General features: G+C 47.5%; 2 protein-coding genes across 3 annotated transcripts in view; both read right to left on the reverse strand.

Annotated features, from left to right (window-relative positions):
• sdccag8 (SHH signaling and ciliogenesis regulator sdccag8) overlaps nucleotides 1-12,641 on the reverse strand; it is a 33,926-nt gene extending 21,285 nt beyond the window's left edge. For both annotated transcript variants that reach the window (XR_013468014.1, XM_040178252.2), the window contains exons 1-13: nucleotides 12,286-12,641; nucleotides 11,555-11,716; nucleotides 11,333-11,418; nucleotides 11,068-11,181; nucleotides 10,833-10,958; nucleotides 10,558-10,632; nucleotides 10,080-10,144; nucleotides 9,783-9,983; nucleotides 9,398-9,536; nucleotides 9,101-9,253; nucleotides 8,731-8,865; nucleotides 7,852-7,968; nucleotides 7,253-7,395 (exon numbers count right to left, since the gene is read on the reverse strand). Coding sequence is in view for 1 of the 2 variants with exons in the window: in XM_040178252.2 (XP_040034186.2) it covers nucleotides 7,253-7,395; nucleotides 7,852-7,968; nucleotides 8,731-8,865; nucleotides 9,101-9,253; nucleotides 9,398-9,536; nucleotides 9,783-9,983; nucleotides 10,080-10,144; nucleotides 10,558-10,632; nucleotides 10,833-10,958; nucleotides 11,068-11,181; nucleotides 11,333-11,418; nucleotides 11,555-11,716; nucleotides 12,286-12,352 (1,583 nt within the window). In the remaining variant the exon portion in view is untranslated. The remainder of the gene's footprint in view (nucleotides 1-7,252; nucleotides 7,396-7,851; nucleotides 7,969-8,730; nucleotides 8,866-9,100; nucleotides 9,254-9,397; nucleotides 9,537-9,782; nucleotides 9,984-10,079; nucleotides 10,145-10,557; nucleotides 10,633-10,832; nucleotides 10,959-11,067; nucleotides 11,182-11,332; nucleotides 11,419-11,554; nucleotides 11,717-12,285) is intronic.
• A 1,685-nt stretch (nucleotides 12,642-14,326) lies between these two features.
• Nucleotides 14,327-26,016, reverse strand: tnfaip3 (tumor necrosis factor, alpha-induced protein 3). The gene is made up of 9 exons (XM_040178910.2): nucleotides 25,692-26,016; nucleotides 23,693-24,107; nucleotides 20,130-20,320; nucleotides 19,698-19,839; nucleotides 19,225-19,395; nucleotides 18,939-19,119; nucleotides 17,756-18,753; nucleotides 17,417-17,634; nucleotides 14,327-17,279 (listed from the first exon to the last, which is right to left on the reverse strand). Exons 2-9 carry the CDS (start codon nucleotides 23,997-23,999, stop codon nucleotides 16,962-16,964), a joined length of 2,526 nt encoding a protein of 841 aa, XP_040034844.1. The 5' UTR covers nucleotides 24,000-24,107; nucleotides 25,692-26,016; the 3' UTR covers nucleotides 14,327-16,961.
• Nucleotides 26,017-27,319: the final 1,303 nt, after the last annotated feature.

A 27,319-nucleotide genomic window follows, 5' to 3' on the forward strand; every position in this document is an offset into this window, starting at 1 on the left:
CACTGAACAGCGCCAGTGTCAGGGTCGCGTGAATAAAGCTTTTGTTGATTTTTACATTTTCAACAGAATCGCTGAATAGCAATGCAGCAACAACCTTGTATGTTAATTACCTTTGTGACTTTTTTATGTTGACAGAGATCAACGCGCATCAAGCTTTGACAAGCATTGATCTCTGCCCGCAATTTTCTTCATTGGGGGAGTATTTTTTTTCAGATGTTATAAAACCTAAGCTGAACATTATGGGGGAATTTTAATAGATTTCAAATGGAGCTTTATATTGGTAAATAAAGGCCATCCAGTCTCACATCCAGTACAAGTAATACCAGCTGTCTTCTCCTATTATTTAACACCCCGCTCAACTCTCTCACCATCTTCTCCTCCCTCTGCATTTTCCAGAATGTCTCCACGCAGCTGCTACCTTGAACTTATCCTTTACTCCTCCCCACTATCTCTTGTCGCCCGTATTTGTGATCGTCTACAATCCGGTACAATCTGCACACGGGGGCACCACCCTCCTACCTACGAGGCTCTGCTTGGCACTGCTGCGCACAAAAAGGGCGACAGAAAGAAACGGGATCGATTAAAGGCAAAAGTGGGGGGAAATAAAACAAAAAAGACAAAGAGGAGCTTAAAAAAAAAAGATAAAACCGTTGGGGATGAAAAGATAGAAAGTCTGGTGAAAGAGGTAAAAAAGAAATGAGAGGAGAAGAAGAGCAGCGAGTGGTTCTGTCATGTCGGATGAAAGCTGTGCCTACTGGGCAGCGGGCAGCGTGTCGAGTCACTGATGGTGCCACCCTCACAGCAGGAGGTGTGTGAAGGCACAAGGGTGACCAGATGACTGACTGACTGCACGTTCACAGGCGCAAGATCTGCTCGCAAACTTTTTTCCATTACAGTTACGCTGAGGTAAGCACAAAGGGCGTGAGTCGGCCACACTGTGTGTATCAGGCGACTATCGACGGAAACCCATCAAACGTACATTTCACGGCATCACCCAGATGTGCAGATGTACTGGGATGATGCATTTTGGGGTACTTTTAATGTTCAAATATACACAGGTGTAATCTTATCGAAACAATTCTTTTTTTATGCATTTTGGGTTGTTTTGTTTAATTTGAAAAAAAAAAAAGAGATGCCTTTCAGCTGTGTCCCCTAACCATGAGTGACCAGGATACAAATCGCTAACTTATGTGTACCTTTACACCGCTTCTTTTGAGTAAATTTAAAGGTTTACATAGTTTGAAGTGTTGGCTTTACATATGTCCTCAATTAGAGACCCAAAAAGACGAGCATACGTGAGGAGAAGAGTGGATGGAGCATGGCGGAGGGCTGGTGCTCTCCCTTTTGTTCCCTGTCCTCCAGCAGTAGTGTCTGTATGTAGGCCAGTGTCCCAGGGCTCACTTGGCTGGGGTGACAACAGTTGTAGCCGACAGATTTGCCTCCATCTTGCCTGAGGTCTCCCAGTCAGCGATCTGTCTATTCTATCCATTCCCAGCCCCGCAGGATGGACAGATTACCCTCCCTCTTAATAATTCTGCTACTTATGGCGTGCGATTTTGCGCTGCTGAATTAACAGCATCTATAGTTTAACCTTTATGATATTTGTAGCGCGAATAAGTTGCAGAGTTAAGAGTTAGCGAGGCATGCTTACGAGGCTCAGGGCATCATTTGTCTTCAGCAAGAAACAGGAGGATTTTGAACGGAAGCATCAGCGGAGAAAGGAAGAAAACTGGTCTGGAGCAGCTATCTACATTCACCAGTTGGCCTGCATGGGTGAATAAGAGTTAGCATTTTCAAAAATGACACAAATAGAGCCTGCTGGAGCGCTACTGTTTCACTCTGCGAAGCACCAACCGGTCAGACGCTGGTGGAGAGCGTAATGCTAACCGCAGATAACAAAAGGTGGTAAAGGTTGCAGCATTGCATTTGGTGAACGTCATAGTTGAAGAAAAGACACACATGCAGTTGGGTGGAAACAATGAGAGGGACTTGTCAAGGCCAAGGGCTGCAGCACAAAAGGGCTTTAGCTTAATTTGGTTTGGTTTTTAGTAGCAAGCGTACACACAATGTCAACATGTGTGCAATGCTGGCATCTTCTGAGGTCGCGTTAGTGATTACCGTTTACTAAGTACTGAAGTCAGAGATGAAAAGAACAGAGAAGGAGAGATGGAGCAGAGTAAAGCACTAAGACAGTCAAAGCAAGTGAAAGAAAGATAAAAGACTAAGTGGGTCTCAACAGATGAGTTGTGAGCAGTGAGAGTGCAGGAGAGAGAGAGAGAGAGAGAGAGGTGAAAAGGCAGGATGGCAGAGAGGGCACTCCGACAGCGAGGAGAGAAGAACGCGGCGAGGTCTCGTCACCAGGCCAACGGGCCCACCACTGTCAACATCATGGCACTCTGGGGTGCGCGCGCACACACACACACGCACACACGTTTGGCCAACGGCCCTCCCAGCTGCCCTATCCGTAACTGTCTGATTAGTTGTGCTAAGCAGCCCCTCCCCTGCCAACCGTGGTGCCATCTGCTACCCAACATGGCTGCCGACCAGACAAGTGTGTGCACGCGCGCACACACACACACACACACATACACAAACAGCCACCCTCATACCTGGCTCTGCCCCGCTGCTGTCACAGAGAACATCAAACTTCACAGACACAGGTGTAGCCCAAAGGTATCGACACTCGTTTGCACAAAGGCGCGCGCACAGACTCATCTAGTCGCGCGCTCACAAAACGAGTCAACGTGCGCACACATGGAGACTTCATGCACACGGTCGCTGTGGAGGTTGTGCATGTGCGTTTGTGTGTGGCGACAGTGCTTAGGCATTGCTACTGCCGGGTAGAAATAAAGATGCTGTGCTCGTGTGCGTGTGCCCTCGCTGGCAGAGCTTGAGGGTTCATTACAGCCCCCACCTCTCCTGTTGCGACTGCAGCCCGCGTGGCGCCCCGGCCCTTTTATTCCGGGCCGTGATTGGACAAGGGCCTCCCGCCGAGTTGGTTTGCAGCAGTTTTGTCGCGCCCAGATTTCACTCGCTGCTCAAAGCGAGCCTCTGGCGGGACGCGGCATCTGCTGCCTCACCTTCCTCATTTACACTTCTCCGCCCTTACACACACAAACGCACAAACACAGTTCTGTGCACCGCCTCTCCAGGCCTTGCCGTCACGATCTACAACTGAGGGGAGGACAAAAAGAACTCAGTTTAGGTAGAGAGAGAGAGAGAGTGGGAGCAGCAGCGTGACATGTTTAATAGAGTTTGGGGAACTTGTCACAGCAGTGGGTCTGCAGCTTTTTATTTATCTGCTTTTCAGCATCCATCTTCTGATTTCAGCGTCACAGAGAGGAGAATGAGGGCTCTCGTTCTAGTTCCTTCCACCTGCTCACCGGTCTGTTTTACCCACTGCTTTATCACGATTGATGAATGTACATTATCCCTCATCCCATAACATTTTATAGAAGTGCGTTTACAGTCACACAATAATACAGACAAATAATCCCTCTAAAATCTTCTACATTTTGTTTAGTTCCCAGCTGGACATTCCCTGAATACATCCACGGGGCGTCAACTTCATCACATGCCTCTACCGCTTGAATTGGCGTCCTTTATTTTAAAGGAATACAGGTTTCTTTTTAAACCTCATGCCACTGCGGACCCGTAAGAAGTAACCTCAGAATGTTGAGTCTCCAGAACCCTCCATCGGTTCAAGATGTCCTCAAAATATTCCTCCACCTGGACAAATTCTCTAACAGGTAAGACTTCGGATTTTAAAGCCACTATTATATTTGAGATTAACTGAAGAAACAGAAGGCTCTGCCCTTCATCATCGACAATTCTTCTCTAAAACAATAGCCTACGAGTAAAATCACTTTCGACTTCTGTGAGAAAGTGACGGCACGTATTCACTGAAGCGTTGTAATTTTCCGCTTCGTGTCCATCGACCGCTCAAAGCAGGCACCCCCCATGAACATGGATGCTCGATTTCATGGAGATAACGAGAACTGGTGGAAGATCTGGGACCTCGCAGACGTTGGATTCGTCCAAACCACAAAGCGGGCACACAGGTCTCTTCTAACCACGGATACACTATGCAAACACACACATCCATCCACATTCGTGCCTATCTGGCATGTGTTGAAACAGCAGTTATGCTGGGCAGTTTTCACAGAGGCCTTGGGGATCTGGGATCACAACGCAGGGAGAGATAAGGCTGGAAGGAGACATGGAGGGAAGAAGAAAGAAAGTGAAGAAAGACAGGAGCAAACAAACAAAACAAACTTGGTAAAGCCCTCTGCTGGGCTGGGCCGGGAGAGTGTGTGTGTGTGTGTGTGTGTGAGGCGATGTGAACAGAGTGGCGGGGATTAGGACAGATCCTGGGCTGTCCAACTCACAGCTGGCTGATGATCCAATCCTGGAGCGCACCAGCCGCCATGGGACCCCCCGAGTGCGTGCATGCATCTGCATGTGTGCGAGGCTGTGTGTACAGGCATGTGGATTTGACTGATGTGCGTATCAAGTGTGCACATTTGCAGGCATGCAGTTGTACAAACAAATGTGTGTGTGTGTGTGTGTGTGTGTGTGTGTGTGTGTGTGTGTGTGTGTGTGTGTGTGTGTGTGTGTGTGTGTGCGTGCGTGTGTACGACTGCATAAATCTGTGTTCATCAGAAAGGAAGGCGGGGCTATCGGTCGTCAAAGAGGCGCTGTCGGTGCTTCGGGTCCCCCTATTTGAATACGGGCTGTGATCATTTGGACCGCGACCGGAGGACCGAATGAAAAGAGGGAAGCAAGCAAGTTGCAGAGAGAGAATCAAAGCGCTGCCTTTCAAGGCCGGTCATACAAACGCCTTCCAGCCTCGCTACTGTGAATCTCACGGTCCTACTCTCACACAAACACGGCAATAGTGGCAGGACTAACAATGAACTACGTGTAGCTCCACATAAGCCCAGAGAGGGAAATGCTTGAGGTTTATTTGCTTCGTTTGGGACAGCGTGAGGGAAAGCAACGGACAACATAACAAGTGGGGATGATAATAGACAAACTAAAATGAAAAATAAAAGCTTGTCCCAAGGGTGGAGGAAAGGCTTTGGCCGAACCTCAGAGACGCACATCCATCAGGTGCACAACATGTGGACTCTTTCCTTAAAAAATGTGCACTCATTTCAAAAGATATTTTACAACCCCATCTCTATCAACAGACATGGATGGATCAATGGATGGATGAAAAGACTTTAAGGGCCTCTAAGTAAACACAAGTTTGGGGAAAAACAAGCCGGCTGGACAGCTTAACTGTGAGCGATGGGAATAGAAACTAAAACCCTCGGTGTGTCCTCAGCAGAGCGAGAGTCCCTGTCTTGTTGTCCCTGCTAATGAGCCTAATGAGGAGCGGAACAGCAAACGTGACAGAGTGGTGACCCGTAGCTCTCTTCACTCTAAAAGGTAAAAAAGTCATTTCCATGTATTTGATTGATGTGAAGGCCTGCCTATTGGCCCATATTTGGGGTAATATTAACACGTCTCTGACCCCTCTTAACAACGGCAGCTGTAAATATGTGAATGTTCAGAACTTCACTAACAAAAGCTTCAAGCAAAATGAGCTTTATCTATAGGTTAGGTCATTTTTATAATCCTGTGAGATTTTTAAGCTCATACAGGTCATACATATGTGTGAGTCTGGAAAACGTGTTCCTGTAAAGCCTTTAAAACATGTATTTATTTATCACTGTGGGGGTTTATAGTTTTCTTCACTGTAGTACCTCAACTTTGTTAAAGCTCAAAACATTGCTTCAAATTAAATTGATACTAAATGCTAACGTGCTTTTCATGCACTGGAATAAACATTAATATCCGTATTAAATCAGTACCAGAAGTGGCTTAAACGGCTAATGACCAAAATTGAATTTAAATGGCTACATGCTCAGCCAAGTCAACAGCTGTCAAACATCTAGTATGCATCTGTGGAAAGATAAAACTATAAACTCTCTCATGCATGTACACCCACGTGATGGCAGTAAAATGGTTTAGTCCAATAGCTCCTCTAGTACAGGTCAAAGTCATCATGTTGCCACATCAATATGCATGTCATTCTCCACAGCTGGCTGCAAAACACACACACACACACACACAAACACACAAACACACAACTTGCCTCATTTCTAAGACACAAGACGGGCGGCCATGCAGCACCGGCCAGCTGACAGACAAACACACTTAAACACAGATCGGGAGCTGCTGTGGACACATTACACGCCACCGAGCTGACAAACTCACACACACACACTCAAAGATTACACAAACTTGCCCTCCCGCAGCCTCCAGCACCACAGGGCACCACCGCCACATCTGTGCCCATCTCAAACACCTCAGCTACGGGCAGCGGGGGTGAGAGAGTGCCCCCGGGCGGGCTGGCGTGACCCTGGATGGTGGATGGTGTGGAAGGGAACAGCAGCCAGTGGATGACAGGAGGGACAGAGCGAAGTGGAAGGAGACGGGAGGAATGCTGGACAACGCGAAAGGATCAAAGAATAACCGGAAAGAAAGAAAAAGATAGAGAGGAATAAAAGGGAAAGAGATCTTTTTTTATCAATTATGAACAGCAAAGAATGAGAGCGAAGGACATAGGCAAGCAGCAGGTAGGATAAGATAGACGGATGAATATATAGAAGGCTGGGGGGATAGAAGAACCAGAGAGGAGGTGAAACAGGGACCATATTGGGAAAAAGATGCAGAAATAGCTGGAATGAGAGAAGACGGATTCAAAGGGAGGAGAGCCGGTAGCGCCCGTTGTGAGAACGGGTGCAGGGCGCTGGCAGGTGGCACGGAGGCCAGGCTGTCCAGTGACCATCAGCCGCACTTTTCTGTGTGTGTGTGTGAGAGAGAGAGACAGAGAGAGTCACGGACAGAAGAAGGCGCAGGCGCCATTTTGGCTCTGCTGGAGCTGTGGCCGGGCTGGGCACTGGCCTGGTGGCACAGAGTGGGCAGTGTGTGGTAATGTGTGTGTGTGTATTGCATTATGTTGTGGCATGCTTAACAGGATTAAAGGTGACCTGGTGAGGTCCAGTTGGTACTGGGACCATTGCACAGCGGCACGCATGTGTTTATGTGTGTGTGGCTTGTATAATAGGATTAGCTGTTACCTGGTGCGGTACAGTTGGTGTGCTGGTCTGAACTGGACTGAGCTGGGCAGGAGCTGGGCAGAGGGGAGTGCTGTGTGTGTGTGTGTGTTAGTGGTGGCATGTATAATAAGATTAGGTACTACCTGGTGAGGTGCAGTTGGCGCTGGGCATTTGCCAGCTGTTCTGCTAGGCTCAGGGCTTCGGTCTGCCATTGGCTCCCGTCCTTTTGGACCACCTCCAGATGCTGCCGACAGCCAACCAGCTCTGAGCTCAGCCTTTCCACTTCCTGTCCCGCAGAGATGGAAGGGGAGAAGGAAGAGGAGGTTGAGCAAATATTTCAAAAACAACCAACCTTATGTCCTCAGAGAGGCAAACATTTAAGGCGGTTTTCGACCTTTCACAAGGATTTGATTGTCTAAAATGTAAAAGGGTTTGATTTCTGAACAGTAACATGGTGTTTGAAATCTGAGTGACATTCATACGGTCTATGAGGCATTCTACTTAACAAGCCCTGTGCCCTTTAAAAGTATAACCTGGACTTCTCTCCAATTGCATATTACTCATTAGAAATATGGAGTGTTGGAGGGGTTCTTGATTTTGCTTTTTGTACCATCCTGAACATTAGACACTTTACCAAATCCTCACCAAAACCATCTAGACATTGTGCGACTTAAAAAACATAAGAAAGAACTCTAATGATCTACTAAATGTCAACTAATAAAAGGGTAGAAAGCAGACGTACCTGCGCAGCCTTTTCCACGTGTCGGCTGGTCTTGGTGTGCAGCTCTCGGAGCTCTCGCTCTGCCTCCTCTTTCCTCAGCTGGGCCTGGCTGAGCTGATATCGCAGATCCACACACACCTAGGAATGAGATGAACTGATTAAAAGCAGCCAGTCCAATCATTGCTTCCTGTTCATGGTTTCTTAATTTGCCTTTTTTTTGTTTTACTTCCATGATGGTATTTCCTATCCTGACCATAATTACACTAGGTCATAATACTGATACTTTCACTGGACCTCTATCCATATTCTACTACTTACGTTACGCTTGCTGTTCATATATTATCCACGTTTACATTCCTACACTATGTGCTACTACCATTTGTATCATCTTTTATTGAACATAAATACATATTAATGTATTTTTTTGTCCAAACACAGTTAGAGGACAGAGTTGTTTATAGAAGATGGACTGGAGTTAGCGTGGAATTCTCTGTCTTCATGAAGACTACGCAATTCTTTCACGGCTTTGCTACCAATTCCATTCATATGTATCATTTTGCTATAAAACATAATAAGACATGGACTAAGCATCTTCTAACAAGGCCGGGTTTTCACCTCACCTTAAAGTAAATTATAAATACATGCTGAATTCACCCTTCTAGCAGCAGAGAACAAATACTGAAATAGACAAATCTCTACTGCCACCCAATGGATTTACAAAAGAATTACAAATAACCAGAGTATCAGAAGTGTTCCCAACTTCTGATTTTTCTAAAAAAGATACAGCGAGCTTTTTTTAATGACTGGTCTGGCAGATACGGTGCAAATGAAAGCTCTAATCATAAATAAAAATGTATATATGTTGAGCTACGGTTCTGCTGCACAACACTGACACTGTACCTTGGTATTTTCTTGTTCCTGGCTGGTAAGTTTGCCAAGAGTGTCTTCCAGTTGATTGGTCAGTGAGCTGTTGTCCCTGTGAACTCGGCCTAGCTGTCCTTCCAATTCAGCAACCCGCTGAGAGAAGCTGGACACCTGATACACACAGTTTTCTAATGGCATTTCATTGAAAAATGGCAATGTCAGAGTTTCCTCTCTACAGCAACTTATTGAGCTAAAATGGCAGCTGCCTGTGCAATAAATATTTTTATTTGTCTGATCAAATATAGAATAGACATATATTCAGTATTTCAAAGCAACCTGAGCTGTGGATTGGAACTTCATACGTAATAATCTACATACACATAGAAAGTGAGTAAGTGAGACTTACGGTCTGTGTCAGCTCTTCTCTCTGCTTGCGGCCGTCAGACCGGCCCTCTTCTCTGGCCTCGGCCAGTCTCTCCTTCAATGCCTGCGCTTCCCGCTCTAGTTGTTCCCTGAGTCGAGCCAGCTCCCTGGACAGCTGCTCACACTGCACCTCCACCTGCACGCATACAAAGAGACACACAGGGTACGAAGGGTTTTTACTTGAGAAGACAACTGGTGAAGGAGCTATACACATCTTAAATGCAGTGCAATGTCACACAACTGGAAAAGTGTGTATCTATACACCAAATGTTTCTCTGACCCTGGCTTTGTACAGATTGGCTTCTTCTGCCATTTCCACAGCCTGCTTGACTTGCAGACAGGCCGACCACTCCCTCTGCTGGGCCTCCTGCTGACTGGCTCGCACACCACGCAGAGCCACCAGTAACTCGTCCCGCTCCCTAAAAGATCCATTAGACAAGGAAATCAGCGTTAACCAATGCTCATGGGGAAAATAGCCCTCAATAACGGATGATAACTGTCAATATCATGAACTCCCTTAAAGAGACATAGGTAAGATACGTCAACAACAGACAGAAATCTGCCCGGTGTCATAACCAGGTGCATAAATGTATCATCTTTTACTTAAAGCTTAAACTACAGAGTGTGAAGAGCTGACCCTTTTGTATTTGTGTAATAAAACTGACTTTTGGAGTCTGTCAATAGCCTGCACATGCAGATTTGTGTGAGTCCCAGCCAAGACGGCCTCGTGCTGTGCACACTGCAGACACAATCCTGCCACACGAGGAGCTCCGTCAGCTCTCAGTGCATCTGCAGCATGTTTCTCCCGGTGTCGCAGGCGATCCTTCACCTCCTCGCACTCCTTCTGACTGACCGACAGATCCTTCCTGAGACCGGAAGCAAAAGATGAAACCAGGAGAGTCTGAGTCTGATTGATTTTAAGCAAACAATCTACGCTGGCTTCACAGCTGGAATATACTGACCTGAGGGAGAGGACCTGAGCCTCCAAGCTTTCAATCTGGGCCTGGTAGATCCCTTTCAATTGTTCCTGATGAACACAAACATGTTCAGAACAGACCCTTGAAACGCTATGAGTGATGGGATCACTGTGGGATCTTGCCAACATCTTCCAAGGCATCTGCATGTTTGAGCCGAAGAAATGTGTAATCCTTCTTAGTTTGAAGGTTGTTTTATGCGTTATAAATGATCAGTGGGGGGGACATTTTAAATTGAATGCAAAATAAAAGATGCAAATGGAATTTAGAAAAATCTGGATAATTTTGAAGTAACACATTTATAAAATGATTCCATACTTCAGCTTGTCGTCAGAGCTTTGAGCAAACATTTCTTTTCTGGATTACACAACATAAAATGCTGTGATAATGCAGATATTTCATGGTGCGGAGAGGAAGAACCGACCAGCAACAGGAGGAGAGCAAAAAGCTGATCTGTAATCCTTACTAGTTCGTGTTTCCACGTGGCGAGCTCTTCTTTTAGCAGGATGTTGTGTCTGTTGACTGACAAACTCCCATTTCCCTGAGGAACACATCTTACAATTTTACATTTGACAATAAAACAAAACTCTACACGGGGTAATATTTATTTTAATGACGATATTTTCTTTCAGTGTTTTGCAGTGCATGCTTGTATTTAAAAACCTGACAGACTAGCTGAAAATAAACTCATTATTTCATCCTATTAGTCACATATTATTCTCAGACACAAACACAAGTTACCGGGGAGTTGTGGATAGGGAAATCTTTCAGTGATTCATCCGCAGCTCTGGATTTCAGGTTGGAATGCAACTTCTCATTCTCCACCACCACCACTCTGATTCGCTGTTTAATCTCGTGCAGCTCCTCCTGAAATCACACACAGAGAGAAGTGAATCAAAATGTATACAACCTGGGACAATAGGGAAATGGACCTGCAAATATACACACACACACAAACACATTTTAGAGGACAGACCTTGCACAATTTAACTTCAGCTTCCAGGTGTTGGATGTACTCTGACTGGTTTTGAATCATTGGTACGAAATCCTGAAAAGCCGGCGAGTTGGACCGTCCCTCATGCTGTACTTTCTAACAGAGGAAAGAAAAGGCAGAGGCCAAAATTAGCCCAACAACACAACAGAATGGCAAGCAAAATATCACTATAATCCATTTAAAGATCCCTGATCTTTAAAGCGTTTCTCAGGTCAATATATTTGAACAGCCAAGCTGCTTACTTTACCTTTGACAGAGACGGTTTCTTTGAAGGAGTCAGAGGAGAGGGAATTTCTCTGCTCTGCTTCAGCAGAAGGCTCTTCAGCTGATTGACTGCAATGCCAAAGGACGAAGGAACACGCACACAAACGCACACACACAAAGCATTTCAATTTGACTTCCTGCATGGTTGACATCTCCAGTAAAACGATGTCTTTGTCGGACGGACTTGAACTGATCACTAAGTCACCTGCTTCGCTCTGTGTCTTTTGGCTCCATGCAGCCCTGTCCTCTTCGGCCGTGGTGGTGAAGAGGCTTCCATCGCTGCCTCTGGGCTCCTCCACCGCTTCTCCGTCAGAGCCCAGCTGCGCCCAAACACTGCTGAGCTGCTGTATGCTGTGGTTGGCCCGCTCTGTGAACAACAGACCTTCAGAGACACTGGTCTTACACGGTATATTGTTTCTGCACCGCGGCCATGGCGGCTTAGTTGGTGTCTAAAAAAAAAAACACTTGCCCACTACCCAAATTAGAAAGAGAACCATTTTGGAAGTCACTGGGATTTCTGATGATCTGCTTTTCCCAATGACGACATGTTACACATGTCGGTTTTGTAATGTTACACCTTGGTGTCTTGACAATTGTCGTGCCATACTGTCAATCATTTTTTAATTATAACGTGAGCATGAGAAGTTGTCTATTAGACAAGCCAATTCAGTTCGATCAAGTTGCTCGATTCTCGACAACAGGTGGCAGTGACACGACTTCATACACACGCGCCTCAGTGCTGTGACGTAATGACGTCACAAGACGTAAAGATAACTCCGCGGCATTGAGTCGGGTATTTTGTTGACGAGACGTTTTCATATAACACCCACGTTATGTTATGTTACAGTTATGTTACGTTACAGTTTAAGAGGCAGCTTTAACGGCTCCACAGTTAGCCGTTAGCACATTTAGCTTCCCATTCAGCATTCAACTTACGTCTCAGCTCCTTTTGGTAAGCCCCCAGCTGCTCCGCGCCCTCCTCGTCTGAGTCAAACGGTTTCATTGATGTAAGACCGATGTTAAATCACGCTTTATCCCCAGCGTTAACTACACATGCTACGTTGTGTGCTACACATTCAATAAACATGTTGTGTGTCTCGCCCGTACCAACGGTTAACGAAGGGGGCGTTTGTGTTGATGACCCGCGTGCACCGCGGTAGGTGTTCTTATGTGCTCAGATGCTCCTTCTGACACCGCCTGACGCGGTGAGCGCGTAAATGAAACAGCCCTCTGCTAACGGCAACCACTTCCGTAAACTCGGCGTTGGATGCCGGGAGTTGTAGTCGCTGTCTGTAGTCACAGTTAACATCGTCGCACCAGCGCCACCCTATGGTGAATACGGTGTGTTACTCATTATAAAACAAACCACTTAGTAAGTGTTTAAACATGCTAAAAGTAAGCGGGATAAATCATGTTTAATGTCTAAAAACATTAAAAAAGGGACCTGGTGGCATACAAATATCTTAAAGTACTTGTGTAGTACACAGAGCTCAGTGTATTCCTCACTGGATTTGGCAAAGCCTCAATCTAAAAGGTCACAGGCAAATCTGACATATGGGGGAGTTTCAAATGGCATAGTTATAGCGTGTGTGTGTTTGTGTGTAATATTGTTCAGTGGAAAAGTGTATCTCATCATCTTTTTTGCTGCTTACAAAAGGGTCAAACAAAGGTAACCATGGATACAACCGCTTCCTATTGCACAATAACAGATATCTTCCTGTCGAATCAGACTCGAATGTACTTTCGATTGTTGCGACAATTCATTTTTCAACAGAAGAGGCAGTGAGTCAGATTTTTGTGGGTTAATTTATTTTAAGAAAAATAATTAATATTGTGTCCAGTCCAGTCTCTTTTTATCCCGAGTCCTACACGGGCTCAAAAAGCTACACGTTCTCTGCCCGATCGTAGTTGAACGATTACTTTCATTAAAGTAAATGATTTCCAATGTTAGTTTAATGTGCTCCAGTCCTTTTGTCACCATCTAGATTCATGGCCTTTATTACTCATATTGGATGGTCCAAACACATCTGTTATTAAAGCGCACTCTCATTTCTCACTTGGCATCACTACTGTGAAGGGTATTAACACCCACCCTTAATCTTTAAAGTCAGGGTTGTTTTTCTTGTTGAAATTCAAATCACCTCCTAGGAGAAATTAATCAGATGATCTGACACCGCCTGTGCACTCATCGCTTGTCGCCGGGCCAACGGCTAGACAGCTGTGAGTAATAACTATAACCTCAATGAGCTGAAGGGACGGGCACCTTTTGATTTCAACACTTAATATGAGAAAATAATAATAGCATGAGGTGCAAACTCCGGCAAACCTTAAGAGCTTAGAGAGCCACTTTATTACAAACAGTGACTGTTACAATGAAGTCGTCCATTACGCCACAAACGTTGTCAGAGTTCTGACCTCCTAAGTTCAAATCACAGATTTTCTCACAGATTTCCTCCCTCTGCACTTGTCCTTTAAATAGACGCTACTCGATAACTCCATCCTCGTCATTCGAGCGCATACTGCATCTCTTCTTATCTTGTAACCGACGTGTCTGCTTCACACATTTTTTTTTTGTTGTTGTATAAAGTCTGCGTGGGAACGTTCAACCCCGGCATCGGGTGAAGAACTCGCACGCCAAGTGAAACAAAGTAAGTGTTTGCATGTCGGGGTGTTTCCAGGAAACCACAGCAGCTCCCCTCCCACCTGATTGCGTTTGAGGCCGTAGGACAGCGAGAAAACCCACGCGTACCTTTGCTGTCCCACACCTCTGCTCTGCCGTGTATAATTATGGGGTGGCACCCTTCTTTACTAAAGCATAATAGGCCATGAAATAACTGAATAACACCCAGGAAAAGCCTCCTCATTTGAACTGATCCTGACCTGAAACGCACTAGAGAAATGTTAAAATCTCAAAAGGACACATGTGCAAAAGTAACACACACACACACACACACACAAAATAACCACACCAGACGGATTTCAGATTTCTTATTAAAAATAATTCATTTCAGGACGACATATAAATAATTATTGAATTACACAATACAGATATCTTGATATGAATAAATACATAACAAATAAAACCAGGCTTTTTCATACAATACGCTATTGTCGAAAGGTCACACAGAGAAAACTTGCATGTTTTGTCACACCTTCTGTTTCTAAGCGGGTGTTCTTCCTACTGTTGGAATGTCCCTCAGCGAGTCGGAGTACCATCCCTAAATGCCTCACTTAGGTGACCTCCCTCCCCAGTGGAACTCGTGTCAGCGCCCCAAAACCTACAGTCAGGGTTGGAGGAGGGGGGGGGCGGGGGGGGGTGTCAGGATGAGCCAACCACATACTGGCCTTTCGTTGATTAAGGTTTGTCTAGAGGTGATTAAAGCACACAGAGACCTACGTACGGGCCGTCGCCAGCTTCAGGTACAGTTGAATGAAAAGGCAAACCGAGAGCCCGTTTCTGTCTCTGCTGTCATAACCGGAGCCACAGATGGACATCTGCCTACAGCAGCGGAACACAAGGGGAACAACGCGTCCAGTTGATATCACATTTGAGGTTGTTGGATGAATGTTTTACGCTCGAGGCGATCTCCGCCGATAAACAGTTCTTCATATTTCCACTAAATCGATACTCATAAGAAAGGATGGCGCCTATCTGGGGATTTTCCACGTAGAGCTCGGTAAGGTTTATTTTGTGGCAACACTGGGTTGGAGATGTCTATTTGTGGCCCTCTGGTTAGTTTAGAGTGGTACAGGCAAGTCATTTTTAAGGAGGTAACAACAACTGTTTTGGCGGTTGATGGCACGTGTATTTTTTGTTTGTTTGGCAGAAATAAAACCAAATATATCAAAATACATAAAAAAAAAAAAAAAACTCTCAACAAATTTTTAAAAAGGGGAAAAGAAACAGGAATGTCAGTTTTGCGTATTCCAGACGCAGACATGCGTGCGTTCTGGGGGTGTGTGTGTGTGTGTGTGTCTGTTCTTGTTGGAGATGAGGCATCGGGTTGGAAGGTCCTACAATATGGACCCAGATCCATATTCACAAAAGCATTTTATAGGTGGGAGCACTGATCCAGGATCAGCGAACAGGCTCCTCTGGTCCATAAAATCTCAATCACTACTTAAAGGCAAAAAATATCGAGGATCAGCCCCAATACTGTGCTGTTGTAGCAGCAGCACGAAACACATTCAGATGAACAAGTTTAGCCGAAGCAGGCGATGGGATTGCTCTTTGTTTTGAAACTGTCGCCATGGCACCTCCAGTGGAGGGGGGGGGGGGGGCGAGAGGAATGCATTTCTCTATCGCTTCGTTCACCTACATACCACCTCAGGCCAGGGTGGGGCGCATGTACAGTCTCACAGAGCTTCGTTTGCATGTGTGTGCAAATGTTTGTATACGCGGCGGTACGTCGGTTAATCACTCGGCGACGTGCTCTCCGCCCTCCTGTTGGCAATCCCCTGTCTGACCGGACTGGAGCTACCGCGTCTGTGTGCGCATGTGCAGGTGTGTGTGTGTCTAACGCATTTCTAGGTGCTCACGCGGTCAGTAAACAGCAAAACAACGTCCAAGGCAACAGATCTGTTTCAGAGGAAGGAGAGGGCAAATAAGGAGGAATGGTGAGAGAACGAATGAGTCCCGTCTCTCCTGCGTCCCGCTGACGCCGCCGACGCGTCGGCTACAATGGAGAAGCTTTTATTTCTGTACACGTAGCACCAAAACTGGCAGGGGCCCGCCCTGTCCGTCTCGCACCGTACAGACAAAAGGTCTGTTCTTGCTTTCCTTATCAACAATCTCATCCACGTCATATAACAAATAGGTTAACAACTTCCAGTTTAGGTTGCCTAAAAATATAAACTGCTTTCGAACTGACACGTGGAAGAAAATTAAGCCTCGACCCTTTTACAACGTTGATAGCAAGGAGCCTCTTCTCTGCAAGCATTTGTCTTTGTCTGGAGGACGTACATGAGAATTAAGCTCGTCCACTGTGGCTTCACTTTGTCGCCGGTTGGCTCACTCCTGCCTACTACCTCCGCGGGCTTGTTCTCCACCACCGCATCCCTCATCCTACAAGGCGAAAGCTCGACAGACAGACGGACGGATACACGGATGGCGTTAAGACAGACAGACGGCGGGTATAAATCCTTGGCTGTGGTCTGGAAAGCAATGTCAAGATGCTTCTCGTTATGTCAACATACAATCATTTTGTCCGGCACGATTTGCGACGTACCTCTAAATACATATTGTACACGAGAGTTAAGTCAGTTGCTCTGACATGTAGCCGAACCTCTCACCGTGGAAGTGCCCGCGGCACGTCAGATGATAATAATTGCACAAAGAGGTATTTTGGAGGCCATGTCTACTGCGAAAACACACGCACACTCACCACCACCGCCCACCTCCACTACCACATCCACACACGCGCTCTCTTCACATTCTACACGGGGTTGGGGAGTGGGGGGAGGGGGGGTTTGACTTTCAGGCCATAAGGTTACTAGTTAGTCACCAGTTAGTTAGTTTGTTGGTTAGTTAGTATCAGAGGTGCATTGACTGGCATGAAGCGCCACCAGCAGGGCAGCGGCTCTAGCGCGGTTAGCGGCGCGTCGCATCGCGCTCAGCCGCGGTAAATCTGTTTGAAGTGGTCGCACTCGTTGCAGTAGCCCTGTTTCTCTTGGTTGGCGTAGTGGTCGCAGCCCTGCGTCCGGCACCGCTGCTTGGACTTTTCCTTGGGCGCCTGCGCCCGTCTGCCCGCCTCTCTGCCCTGGCCGCGAGTGTGGCACTCGGGGCAGAGGTCTGTGCAACCCGGGGAGACGTTACTGCAGCCGCTCCGCCGGCACTGAGTCTGAGTCTGGGTCTGCGTCTGCGTCTGGGTCTGCGTCTGGGTCTGCGTCTGGGATTGCTGTGAAGATCTGGGTTTGGCTGCTCGGTCACGCTTTATGAAAAGAAGAAGGGGACAAAAAAAAAAAAAGAAGGAGGAGAAAGGTCAATTTGGCGACTGAGAGGGCATCAGTGGAACAGCATTTAGACTTGAGGTGAGCAAGAAGGACTGAAGGTGCGGCAGACGCCTACCATGACCGGAGGAGGGGAGTGCGGCGTGCGGTGGGCCGCTTGGTTGAGCCGCGTGCTTTGCTCTTTGACGTAGCACTTGTCGCAGTAGCCCTCCAGCATCGCCTTGCCAACTGCACCGCAGCCGGCCCCTCGACACCGGGAGGCGTTCTGGAAGCCTGCCTCCACGCCATGCCGGCTCTGGACCGCGGCAGGGGGAGGGGGTGGGGGAGGGGTCAGGTCTGGAACAGACGGTAACCAACATAAGCAATGGCACATGCTTTGACTTTTGAGTATTTTAAATTCCTATGATGCGAAACACCTCGAACAGCCCTGTAAGATGATCGAAGTCTCAGGACTTACGGTGGTTGGTCTGATAGTCTACGTAGCAAATAGTGCAGAAACCCAACTTCTCCGGCGTCCCAAAGAACTGGCAGCCGGATCGTTTACAAGGCCGGGCCAGGGGGGCTTGCCAGGCCGAGGTGTGCCCCGGGGTTAGGGTGAGGCACGGCCTCTCAGCGTCCCTGGCCTGGGTCCAAGCTGAAGACGAGGCCTCGGTCCTGGGGTTGTTCTGCTGCGGCTCTCCCCTCTCCGGAGGCTGCTGCCTCTGCATGCACGGTGGACAAAGGCCATTGAATATCCTGAACGCCTCCTGTCTGCACATGCTGCAGCGCTCTGTCTCCGTCTCACGGCTCCCCCACTGGGTCCAGCCGGTGCCCTGGGCCGGGTGTGGGACTGTAGGCCCCCCATTGGGGCCTGGGAGTCCTGGGGCAGCTGTACCGGCTGCAGGGGGTCCGTGGTTCTGCCTGGCGTTGAAGCAGCGCTCGCAAAGTCCATCATGCTCCACGCTGAGGGTGAAGAGGCAGCCGGGTGTCTTGCACTTCATGGCGTGAGTCTCACTGTACAGGCTGAGGCTGGGAGCGGTGGGCGGGGCTGAGCGGGGGCTGGATATCACCACCCCTCTCCCGGACGTGGAGGATGGGGGGCTGCTGCCCCGAGCTCCTCTGGAGCTCACCTCGATCTCCGATCCCCCGATCACTCCGACCCCACCTTGCACCCCTCCTCCCTTGGTCTGCACGACCCCTTCTATCCTCATTCCACCGCCGGTCGTGGCCTGTCGCTTCTCGAAGCATTCATGGCAGTGAGGCTGCGTATCCACCGACACGTAGAAGGTGCATCGCGGTGTGGCACAGCGGATCTCGATGAGGGAGAGCTGGGAGACGGAGAAGGGCGGTGGGCGCTGCGGCTGGGCGGCCCACGCCTGCTCCTTGTCCTCCTGCCAGCGCTGGTACTCGTGGTTGACAAGCTGCAGGTAGTCCTCCATCAGGTTCATGTCCTCAGGGAGGTTGCCCTCATCCAGCCTGGGGACAGACACAGGCAATGCAGATCTCAAATGAACTGCCCCTTTTGGTGATTGTAGACTTTTACAGTTGGATTCTGATATGGTTGTCCATGCCATCAGTGCTGATGAGGTTAAACCAGTTGTGTTACAATGCCATAAATCATATTCATATCAATCATCAATCAATTCATAATATTTAAGTACCGTGCGGCGTTGATGATCCGTGTGGTGTCGTAGCCTAAGCCGATGACGGGGATCTCTATCAGCAGCAGGTACTCCTTAAGAAGCCGCTCCTTCTGCTGCTGTTCTTTCTCCATCAGGAAGTGAACCTTCAGCTCCTCGAAGCCCCCTCGTCCTGGGTTGATCAGCGATACTGCTCGGATCTCTGGGAGATTCAGACCAAGGTGTCAGATGAAAAAATAAAAACAAGGGCAACTTCTGATCAGGCCTCTTTGCCAGGTCAGCTCCAGAAGACCTTCTCGTTTCCTACCGGGGCCGCTGTCTTTGATGGTGATGAGCGGTGCAAAGTGCTGGGAGTCGTAGCCGAGCACTATTGGGTATTTGTAGCACTCTGTGGGCGGCCAGTGTAGCGGCAGATAAATCCCACCCACATTCAGAGGAGAGATGGAGGAGCCAGATTTCATACTCCTGACCACCTGGTCTGTTGAAAGAACAGCGATTGAAGGGTTAGTAGACGTTGAAAGGAAAACGACGTGTGTATTAGAACAACATACAAGTCAAGAACAAACATGTTTCTGCTTATTTAACCTGCATACAAAACAGTATTTACTACATCCACTCTGGGACTGAAATCAAACACTGCGAGCAAAACGTTGAGGCATGTGGAAAGAGATTCCCTCACTTTCTTTATGACTGAAAGACATGACCAGCGGGGCTTTGATGGCTGGCAAGGAAGCAGTAAACGTACTTTGAGACGATAGAAGAAGAAAAAAAGGTCGGTACCTGCGATGACGATGATGGGTCGACGGAGAATGTTGGAAAGGACAAAGATGTGAATGTCCTCCAGGGAGTCAAACTGGAGGCCGTTGCTACTGGAGGCCGGAGACGCCATCTTCACAATCTTCTCCCACTCCTCCTCCCAGTTCTGGGACAGGGCACATATAAAGAGTTAAGATAGATACACATGTGCTCACACAGTCATTCCATAAAATATTATATGTGTAGGAAAATATGAGGGGTGTGTGCACATAATCTGGCTTGAACTATTGCATGAAAACATAAAATATACTATTCTACATTGCATATGAGGCAGTAGAATGTTTCACTCTGATAGGCTGTAAGCTTTAGCTCAGGTGTCTGGTGTCCTTACATAGATACTAAAGGCAAAGTAGTGGAGAAGACTTTTGACGTAGACCTGATTTAATCTTATCATACCATTGTGGTGTATCGGAGTCCGGTCTGAGTGAACTCCTGGGACCGGAGCAGCTCCGCCTGGAAGCGAGCCCTGAAGACACCAGTGTCGGTCTCTTTCAAAACGCCATGGAGGGCTTTCCGAAGCACGAGGTCCGTGTCCTGAACGCCCAGCATGTACTGAGAGGTCGCGTGCAGCAAGCAGTTCCCATCTCCTAGTGACACACGCAGAACAGGCAGGCAAGGACATACAACGTTAGAACCGAGGATGGTTGATTTAGTGCACGAAAAGGCATTCTAACGCCATTGTGCAGACTTTCGCGCACACGTCTGCAAATGCAGAGCGTACACCGATTACACTGTTATAGTGTACGCACATGCACACGCTCGCACGCACACACACACACATACAAACGCAACAAAAGTCTGGGGAATTCCAGGCCGTCGGGTCAGTTGTCACACTATCTGGTAACTAGACTATTATATGAAGATCACATGTCTGAGGCTATACAAGCGTGACCGACAAAGCTGGGCTTTTACCCCGCTGGCCTGAGAGACATCTGTATACATAAAAAAAAATCTCCTTCAGTACTTTAAGCGGACCTAAACTTCTTCCTCTGTATTCTACAGACCGGCGGGGGAATAGTTTCTCAAATGGAATATGTCAACAATGTCAAATTCTGGGATTTTTTTCATTGTGAAACAGGAGCGCTCATGTTTGTCAATGTGCGCGGCTCTGAGGAACCCTGTTGCCACACCATACACAGGAATTCCCCATGTTTAACTATTGCCTTTTGTGTGTGTGTGCTTACTTCCTATGATCCCAACTCATCAATGCCTCTCAGCTGGTCCTGGACTTTCCACAGGGGAGTGACACGGACAGGGTGGAATGTTATCTTTCGAACTAGTGCCATCACCGCCCAATAAAGGCTGTGATAATGAGTTAACACGTGCACTCACGTGCATAAAAGGCATACAGAGGTAACGTGATGTGAGCGTTCATGTGACCTTCACATTCTGTTCTGTAATGTTTACCCGGCAGTAGCGGCACACCTTTCTTCCGCACGACATTGTTGCATCAAATAGCGAGTATCTGTATGAGAAAAGTTTCTTTCAAATCACAGCCTAGAACGCGAAAAGTCAAAATGAGTTAAGCCGGCGTAAGGGTCACGTCCTAGAAAACTGGATCACATTCCTCATAACCTTATCTGTATCGCGAGATGACTGGAATGTGAGATGCAGTTGCGTTTTTATTCACCCGAGAGAAGATCCCGCTGTACTTTGAGCAAGAAAAAAATAAAAACCGTCACCTCTATTTCAGACGCGCGAGATGTGGTTGCAATTTTCCTTCATGCTTCAGTCTCAACACTTTATCATCCACTAAAGAGATGAGCAATCGTACAAGAATAGGCTAAAGGCCCAAACATGGCCGATGGGCTTGTGTAATCAGCTTTACTCTTTTAATTAGCCCAAAAAAATGAAGTGTGATGACTAAAGATTGAAGACGGCTGACCACGTCGGTCTAAATATAGACACTTCCTGTTTGCACACTTCCCGAAAAACACACCAATGTATGACCTAATCCTCATCTCATTGTTGTGCAGGTGACACCAACCACAAGGTCTCCAATGTGGTGCTTTCCAATGCGGAATTAGGTTCGTGGCACACGTCACCCACCATCCCGCTCGGCCAGGTGAAACTAAACCAAGCTATCAAGTCCCGGCCAAAGTTTTCCTTCTGATATGATAAGAACTGGAGGTGTGACCTCTCGTGTTTCTTATCAAAAACTGTGAATAACACATTCACTAAAGTAGTCTGTACTTATAAGGCAGAGCACTGTGTGTCCTCTCTGCTTGTAGCCCCCGCTGTGGCTGTTGAGGACACATGACAGACCTGAGATGCTGTATGGTGAAAACATTCAAACAGGAGACGCACTGAATTTCAATGAAGGGTGCCGGGGAATTAACGTTTTAAACCGGCTGTGTGGGTCTTATAATGGTCAGTTGTATTTGTTTCAGACTGGGAGTAAATGTAGGTCTTGTGATGATGGAAAAACGGGTCCATTTAGGTGGCAGGCGATGTGGAGACTGATCTTATTACAGTGTTATCTCTGAGAAGATTGATTAATGAGGCCTTCCCTGGCTGCATGTCCTGTCAATGGACATGCAGCCAGGGAAGGCCTCATTAATCAATCTTCTCTTCGTATGTGGGTCTCTCTGCTGAGCTCCAGTGACTCAGCAGCAGTCCGTCAGGCTTCTGTGTGTGTGTGTGTGTGTGTGTGTGTGTGTGCGTCCTCAGCTCAAAGTCACGCCTGGGTCCTTCTGTTAAGACAGCTTTTCAATTCCGTCTCATCTCTATGACATCATCCTCACATGCCAGGACTTTCCATCCAGGTTACTGGCAGTAGGAGTCAGAAGAGTCAGGGGTCTTTCTGAAGAGGAACCATGTATTGACGACACTTACAGTAACTCCTTTAGTCATCAATAACTTACTGTCACTATAAACGCACACAACACCCAGCAAGGTCCCCATTCATCCAGTGACTGTTTAAAGTTAATTCTGAGATGCAATCACAACAGGAAATCCTCACTGCAAAGTGTTAATTGCTTCCTATGAGAAAGAAAGAACATATTTCCTATGGAAACCCACAAGGCAAACATGTAAATCAGCTTGATTTCTGCTTCCCTCTTCTTTCGTGAATGCTATGGCTTCACCTAAAAAGCCGAGTCTGATGTACACACCAGATGTGTTTAAGTTACCGAAATATAGACAAAGAGACAGCGAGAGGTAATCGGAATTGGTCAGCTTTGGTTTGATGAGGCCCAGTGAGTTGTGACACACGGACCAAAGTCAAAGACAGCAACAAAAGCGACAGCCAGGCAGTTGGAGATCTAAAAGGTAAAACTATTTGAGATGTTTTAAGATTCACTGACATTGACTCTCCTCACACACACAAACACACACCTACACAGAAAAAGAGGGGACGGACACAAGATTGTAAATGAAAATCTGTGGAAATAGTGGGGTCTGAAACATCAACGTCAGTAAATGAAAACACAGCGAGTGACGCCAGAGAATTTCCCAGCAAAGTGCTACGATCAGACACAAGCAGGGTCTGAATGTTCGCCTGCCATGGGACGTTCCTGCGTTACAACATTCACGTAACAGAAAACCTGACTTAGCAATGGCTGAGCGAACTCACACGCAAAGAGGGGCTGCTGTATGTGGGAGCGGAATCGGGTCCCTCTATTGTTCTCATTTACAGTAACCCTGCTTGTGAGTAATGACATCTCAGAATTTACATATCAAAAAGGCCTGACTCAACAACACGCGCCGCCTCTATCATTGAAAATGAAACAAAGGCAAAAAAACCTACATCGTCCGCACTGAGCGGTGAGCATTGCCACTGCTCATGAGCTCTGAGAACGTTTCTGTTGTTGAACTCTGCGTTAAAAATCACCACAGCTTCCTGCGCCATCTCTAGCATCTCCCAACATGTGTGAAACTTCGCCAAAGGGCTCCGGCCTTCATGGCGCTTCGGTGAGAAAATCACAAAAAAAGCGGCGACATCGGCAAACGCGTCTTACCATTTGTACGTAAGGGCACCATCTTCTTCACTTCCCGACACCAGTTGAGCTTCTTCTCCTGCTCCAGGGAGGCCTGCATGGCTCGGTCCAGGATGGCGGCCTGCACCACCTCCCTGAAGGCCTGCGGGAAGTGGTTCATGGCGATCATCTCCAGCGTGTACCGGTGCATTCCCCGCAGGTGGTGCATCAGGCCGCTGCTGGCAGCCGGCTTGACCACGTCGTTGGGCACTCGCTGGCGGATCTTCACTGCCTTCAGCAGGTTGGAAACAAACAGGAATTTTGGGAGGAAGTTCTGACCCTGCGACATGGCGGATGAGTGGCCAGGTGGGTGGAAGGAGGGGAGGAAGAGGAACGAGGAGGAGGAGGAGGAGAGGAGGAGGAGGCACCAGCCACCGCTGACCCAGCAACGTGGAAACTGGATGGAGAGAAGGGGAGTGGGTTATTACGCAGTAAAGAAAAGAACATACTGGTGGGACATTTTCAGAGGAGATTCCCCTTCCTTATTAATTATGATTTAAGGCACTACTTGATTTGCTGTTGATTCGGGGAAACCACCCAAACACCTCACTGTGAAAGCTGTTTGGGGCTTTTTCACGGGAGATTCTGGTGGGCCAAATGGAATAAACGCGCACAGAGAACCCCTTTGTGTTCCTATTTGTTCTTTTAATTCTCATTTTTTCCCCCCTTAAAAAAGGTTGTTCAGTTTCCCCAAACAGGGGCACCCCAGTGACCCACTGGGTTCAACGCCCTCCAAAAATAAACAGGTGTTTTCCAGACTTGGACTTGAACCCCCCAGGTCACACCGTCTGCCCCATGACCTCCTCCCACGTAATCACCTTTTTCATTAGGTCTATTTAAAACAGTATAGGAGCAGGACTTGTTTGAACATCTTTGATAAAAGTGTCATTATGATGCCCAGGTTTCAGTACTGATACTGTATTCAATGACGATCGATACATCCCTGTTTAATGTCGTCCTAAGAGAAGCAGCTGCACGAGTGTGTGGCCTAAAGTGAGCAAAGCGTACTGGTTTAGGTCGGTTTTGTAAGGATAAATAAATAGACTGAGGTTGAACTCTTGATGCAAGATTTCAGTGCTTGATGCAATATTGTAGGTCTCGAACGCATCACGGCCCAACACACACATTGACAGTAGAAGTAGAAGAGCAGAGCAGGTGTTTTTCTTTTTTTAACCTTCGCTGTCTGGAGATTTTTAAAGGCACATTTCACCCATAAAGGGATAGTATGTCAGCACATGTTTCAGTTCGGGAAGTAGAAAAGTGACGGTCAGCAAGCAGGCCTGGGGTGTTTTAACTTCCTTCATTTTAAAACAAAGCGTTTGAGAAGAAGCCAATGGTCGAGAGACACTGTTAAAGTTAACAAGCACAACACGTGAACACCTTCACTACTCGAGCAGCAGCAGGTGCAACGACACACTAGGCCGTGCTAAAGGGGCCACGGTGGGTCCCACGATAGGGGCCGGGAAGCACGCATAACCTGGGTGTCAGCGTGCGTGTTGACACCGGTCATTGGCCGCTGGAGGACTTTTTTTTGGGGGGGGGGGGGGGGGGAGGCAGTGGACGCTGCGGGTTCGGAGCCATGGCTACACTACGCTACACAACAACGGAAGACTTCGCTGACGTTAAAGGGCTTACGTAATTCCAATGACAGCTACCTTTTGAACACAATGTAGCCCTCGAACGCGGCGGCGGCGGCGGCTCTTTCGCTACAGTGTCGCGGCGCCGACGCCACACCGTGGCCCCGTGCGGACGCCGCGTTATCCACTCGAGGGTGACGTCTTTGTAAACAATGGCTGTCAAAAAGCCACCGTCGCGAGCGGGCTTCACGCTTCCTCCATGTTTCCCAGAAACACGGCCACAACGTTGCACTCGAGGCCCGAGCGTGATGTAGCCTTCCCTTCCGAGTCGCCCCCCTCTCCCCCCTCGGCGTTTTAGGGGAGGAAATGTTGTCCACGCGGGGAGGGGAGGACGGGTGTCTTACCTGTGTAATGTGTCGGGGGTAATAACAAAGCCCTCCCGGATGCTCAGGCTGGTCCTCTCCGAGCCCCTTTACTCAGCCTCACCGCTGCGGTCCTCGGCGCCATTCAACCTTCTCTTTCCTTCAGTATCAGATCTATTTTGGAGCCGTGGCAGCTCGTGAAGCCTTTCAAAGGAGTACACAGTCTGCTAATGATAGTTGTGGGTTTTTTTTTTTTTTTTTTTGAAAAGGCACAAGTCAAGGGGATTTCCACACGGGGACTTTCCGTCCACCCATTTTCCTCTCTCTCTCTCTCTCTCTCCCTCTCTCTCTCTCTCTCTCTCAACCTGGTTGCAGCGCTTCGCCGCCAGGGGGCTCTCTGTCTGTCTGTCTGACTCAATGCCGAATAGCACATCCCACCTACTGTGCACAAAGGAGCGTCACTGAGGGAGACAGACAGGTCGCGTCATTTTCTATTTCATGAGACAGCCTCAGAAATAAACCATAAGCCTGCGACGAGACCCGCCTCTGCAAATGAGTAAAAGAAAAAAGTCTCATCGCTGGACCTTAAGTAAACTTTGACTGGCGAAATGAACGTGTGGGTGCGTGCATTTATTTGCACATCTATGTATCGATGGGTGCACTTTCTGCAATGATGGCGTGGTACTGGTCTCACCGTATGGAAAGGAATTTGATGTCCTGCTCAAGTTAGTTAATAGGTTAATTATCCTATTTATTTTGTCCTGCACATTCAAGTGCCCCACCCTCACGGTCTTATAAGACACCACACAAATACAACTGCAGTTGCTAAGAAACAATCCATCACATCAATCAATTCATCATCAAACAACTAGCTTTGTGCACTACAGGGTTATCAGCAAGTATCTGTACAAAGTCATATTAAAAAGGCATGATGCATTCAGATGGCATGGCCAAACCTCAAATTGGTTTGTGCGTTTATTTCCATCACAAAATGTAGCATCATACCCAAGTTATTACATTATATGTCAGTTAGCAGACGCTTTTATCCAAAGCAACCTACATTACACTTTAAACCCATGGCTTTTTCACATTTTTGCCTGGGGAGCAATTAGGGGTAGGTGTCTTGCTTAGGGACACTTCGACATGGAACATGGGGCAGCCTGGACTCGAACCACCAACCTTGTGCTTCCCAGCACACATTCTCTAACCCCTGCACCACGACGACCCCATTGAAAGCAGATTGACCAAATACCTGTATTCCAGATGTTTGACCCTGGAGCCTTTAAACTTGTAACTGCTCTTGCTCCATGAGTTCACATTTAGCACATCGACAAGTGCAATGTCACATGTGCAAATTCCCCAAATTCCCATGACTCAATAATTATATTTGACACTTGACAAATGAGCTCACTTTGAGTCAGTTAAAAATACAACAGGCATGAATCATCCCTCCAAACGTTTTACAGGTTCCAGAGTCACAGAACCTGGAACCTGATAGTCTGCACGGAAGCGATGAAATCAAACGCCAGTTTACAGAAACCTCCGGAACAGATAATTGGCCCACTTTGTTCTTCCAAATCATCGATTTACATGGGATGGTCGGGTACAGCATCTCTTAAGAACTAAGAGTTTCACTGCAAGTATCAATACAAACAGTAAATGCCCTTTAG

Source organism: Gasterosteus aculeatus, chromosome 6, assembly GCF_964276395.1.
Source record: "Gasterosteus aculeatus chromosome 6, fGasAcu3.hap1.1, whole genome shotgun sequence".
Lineage (NCBI taxonomy): Eukaryota > Metazoa > Chordata > Actinopteri > Perciformes > Gasterosteidae > Gasterosteus > Gasterosteus aculeatus.

Coding starts and splice junctions, on each gene's coding strand:
- tnfaip3 (XM_040178910.2), bottom strand. CDS start 23,999: ATGTCGCAGGGTCAGAACTTCCTCCCAAAATTCCTGTTTGTTTCCAAC. Junction 19,120..19,224: donor CATCAAAGACAGCGGCCCCG/GTAGGAAACGAG, acceptor TGAATCTCCCAG/AGATCCGAGCAGTATCGCTG. Junction 17,280..17,416: donor ACTCCCCTCCTCCGGTCATG/GTAGGCGTCTGC, acceptor CTTTTCATAAAG/CGTGACCGAGCAGCCAAACC.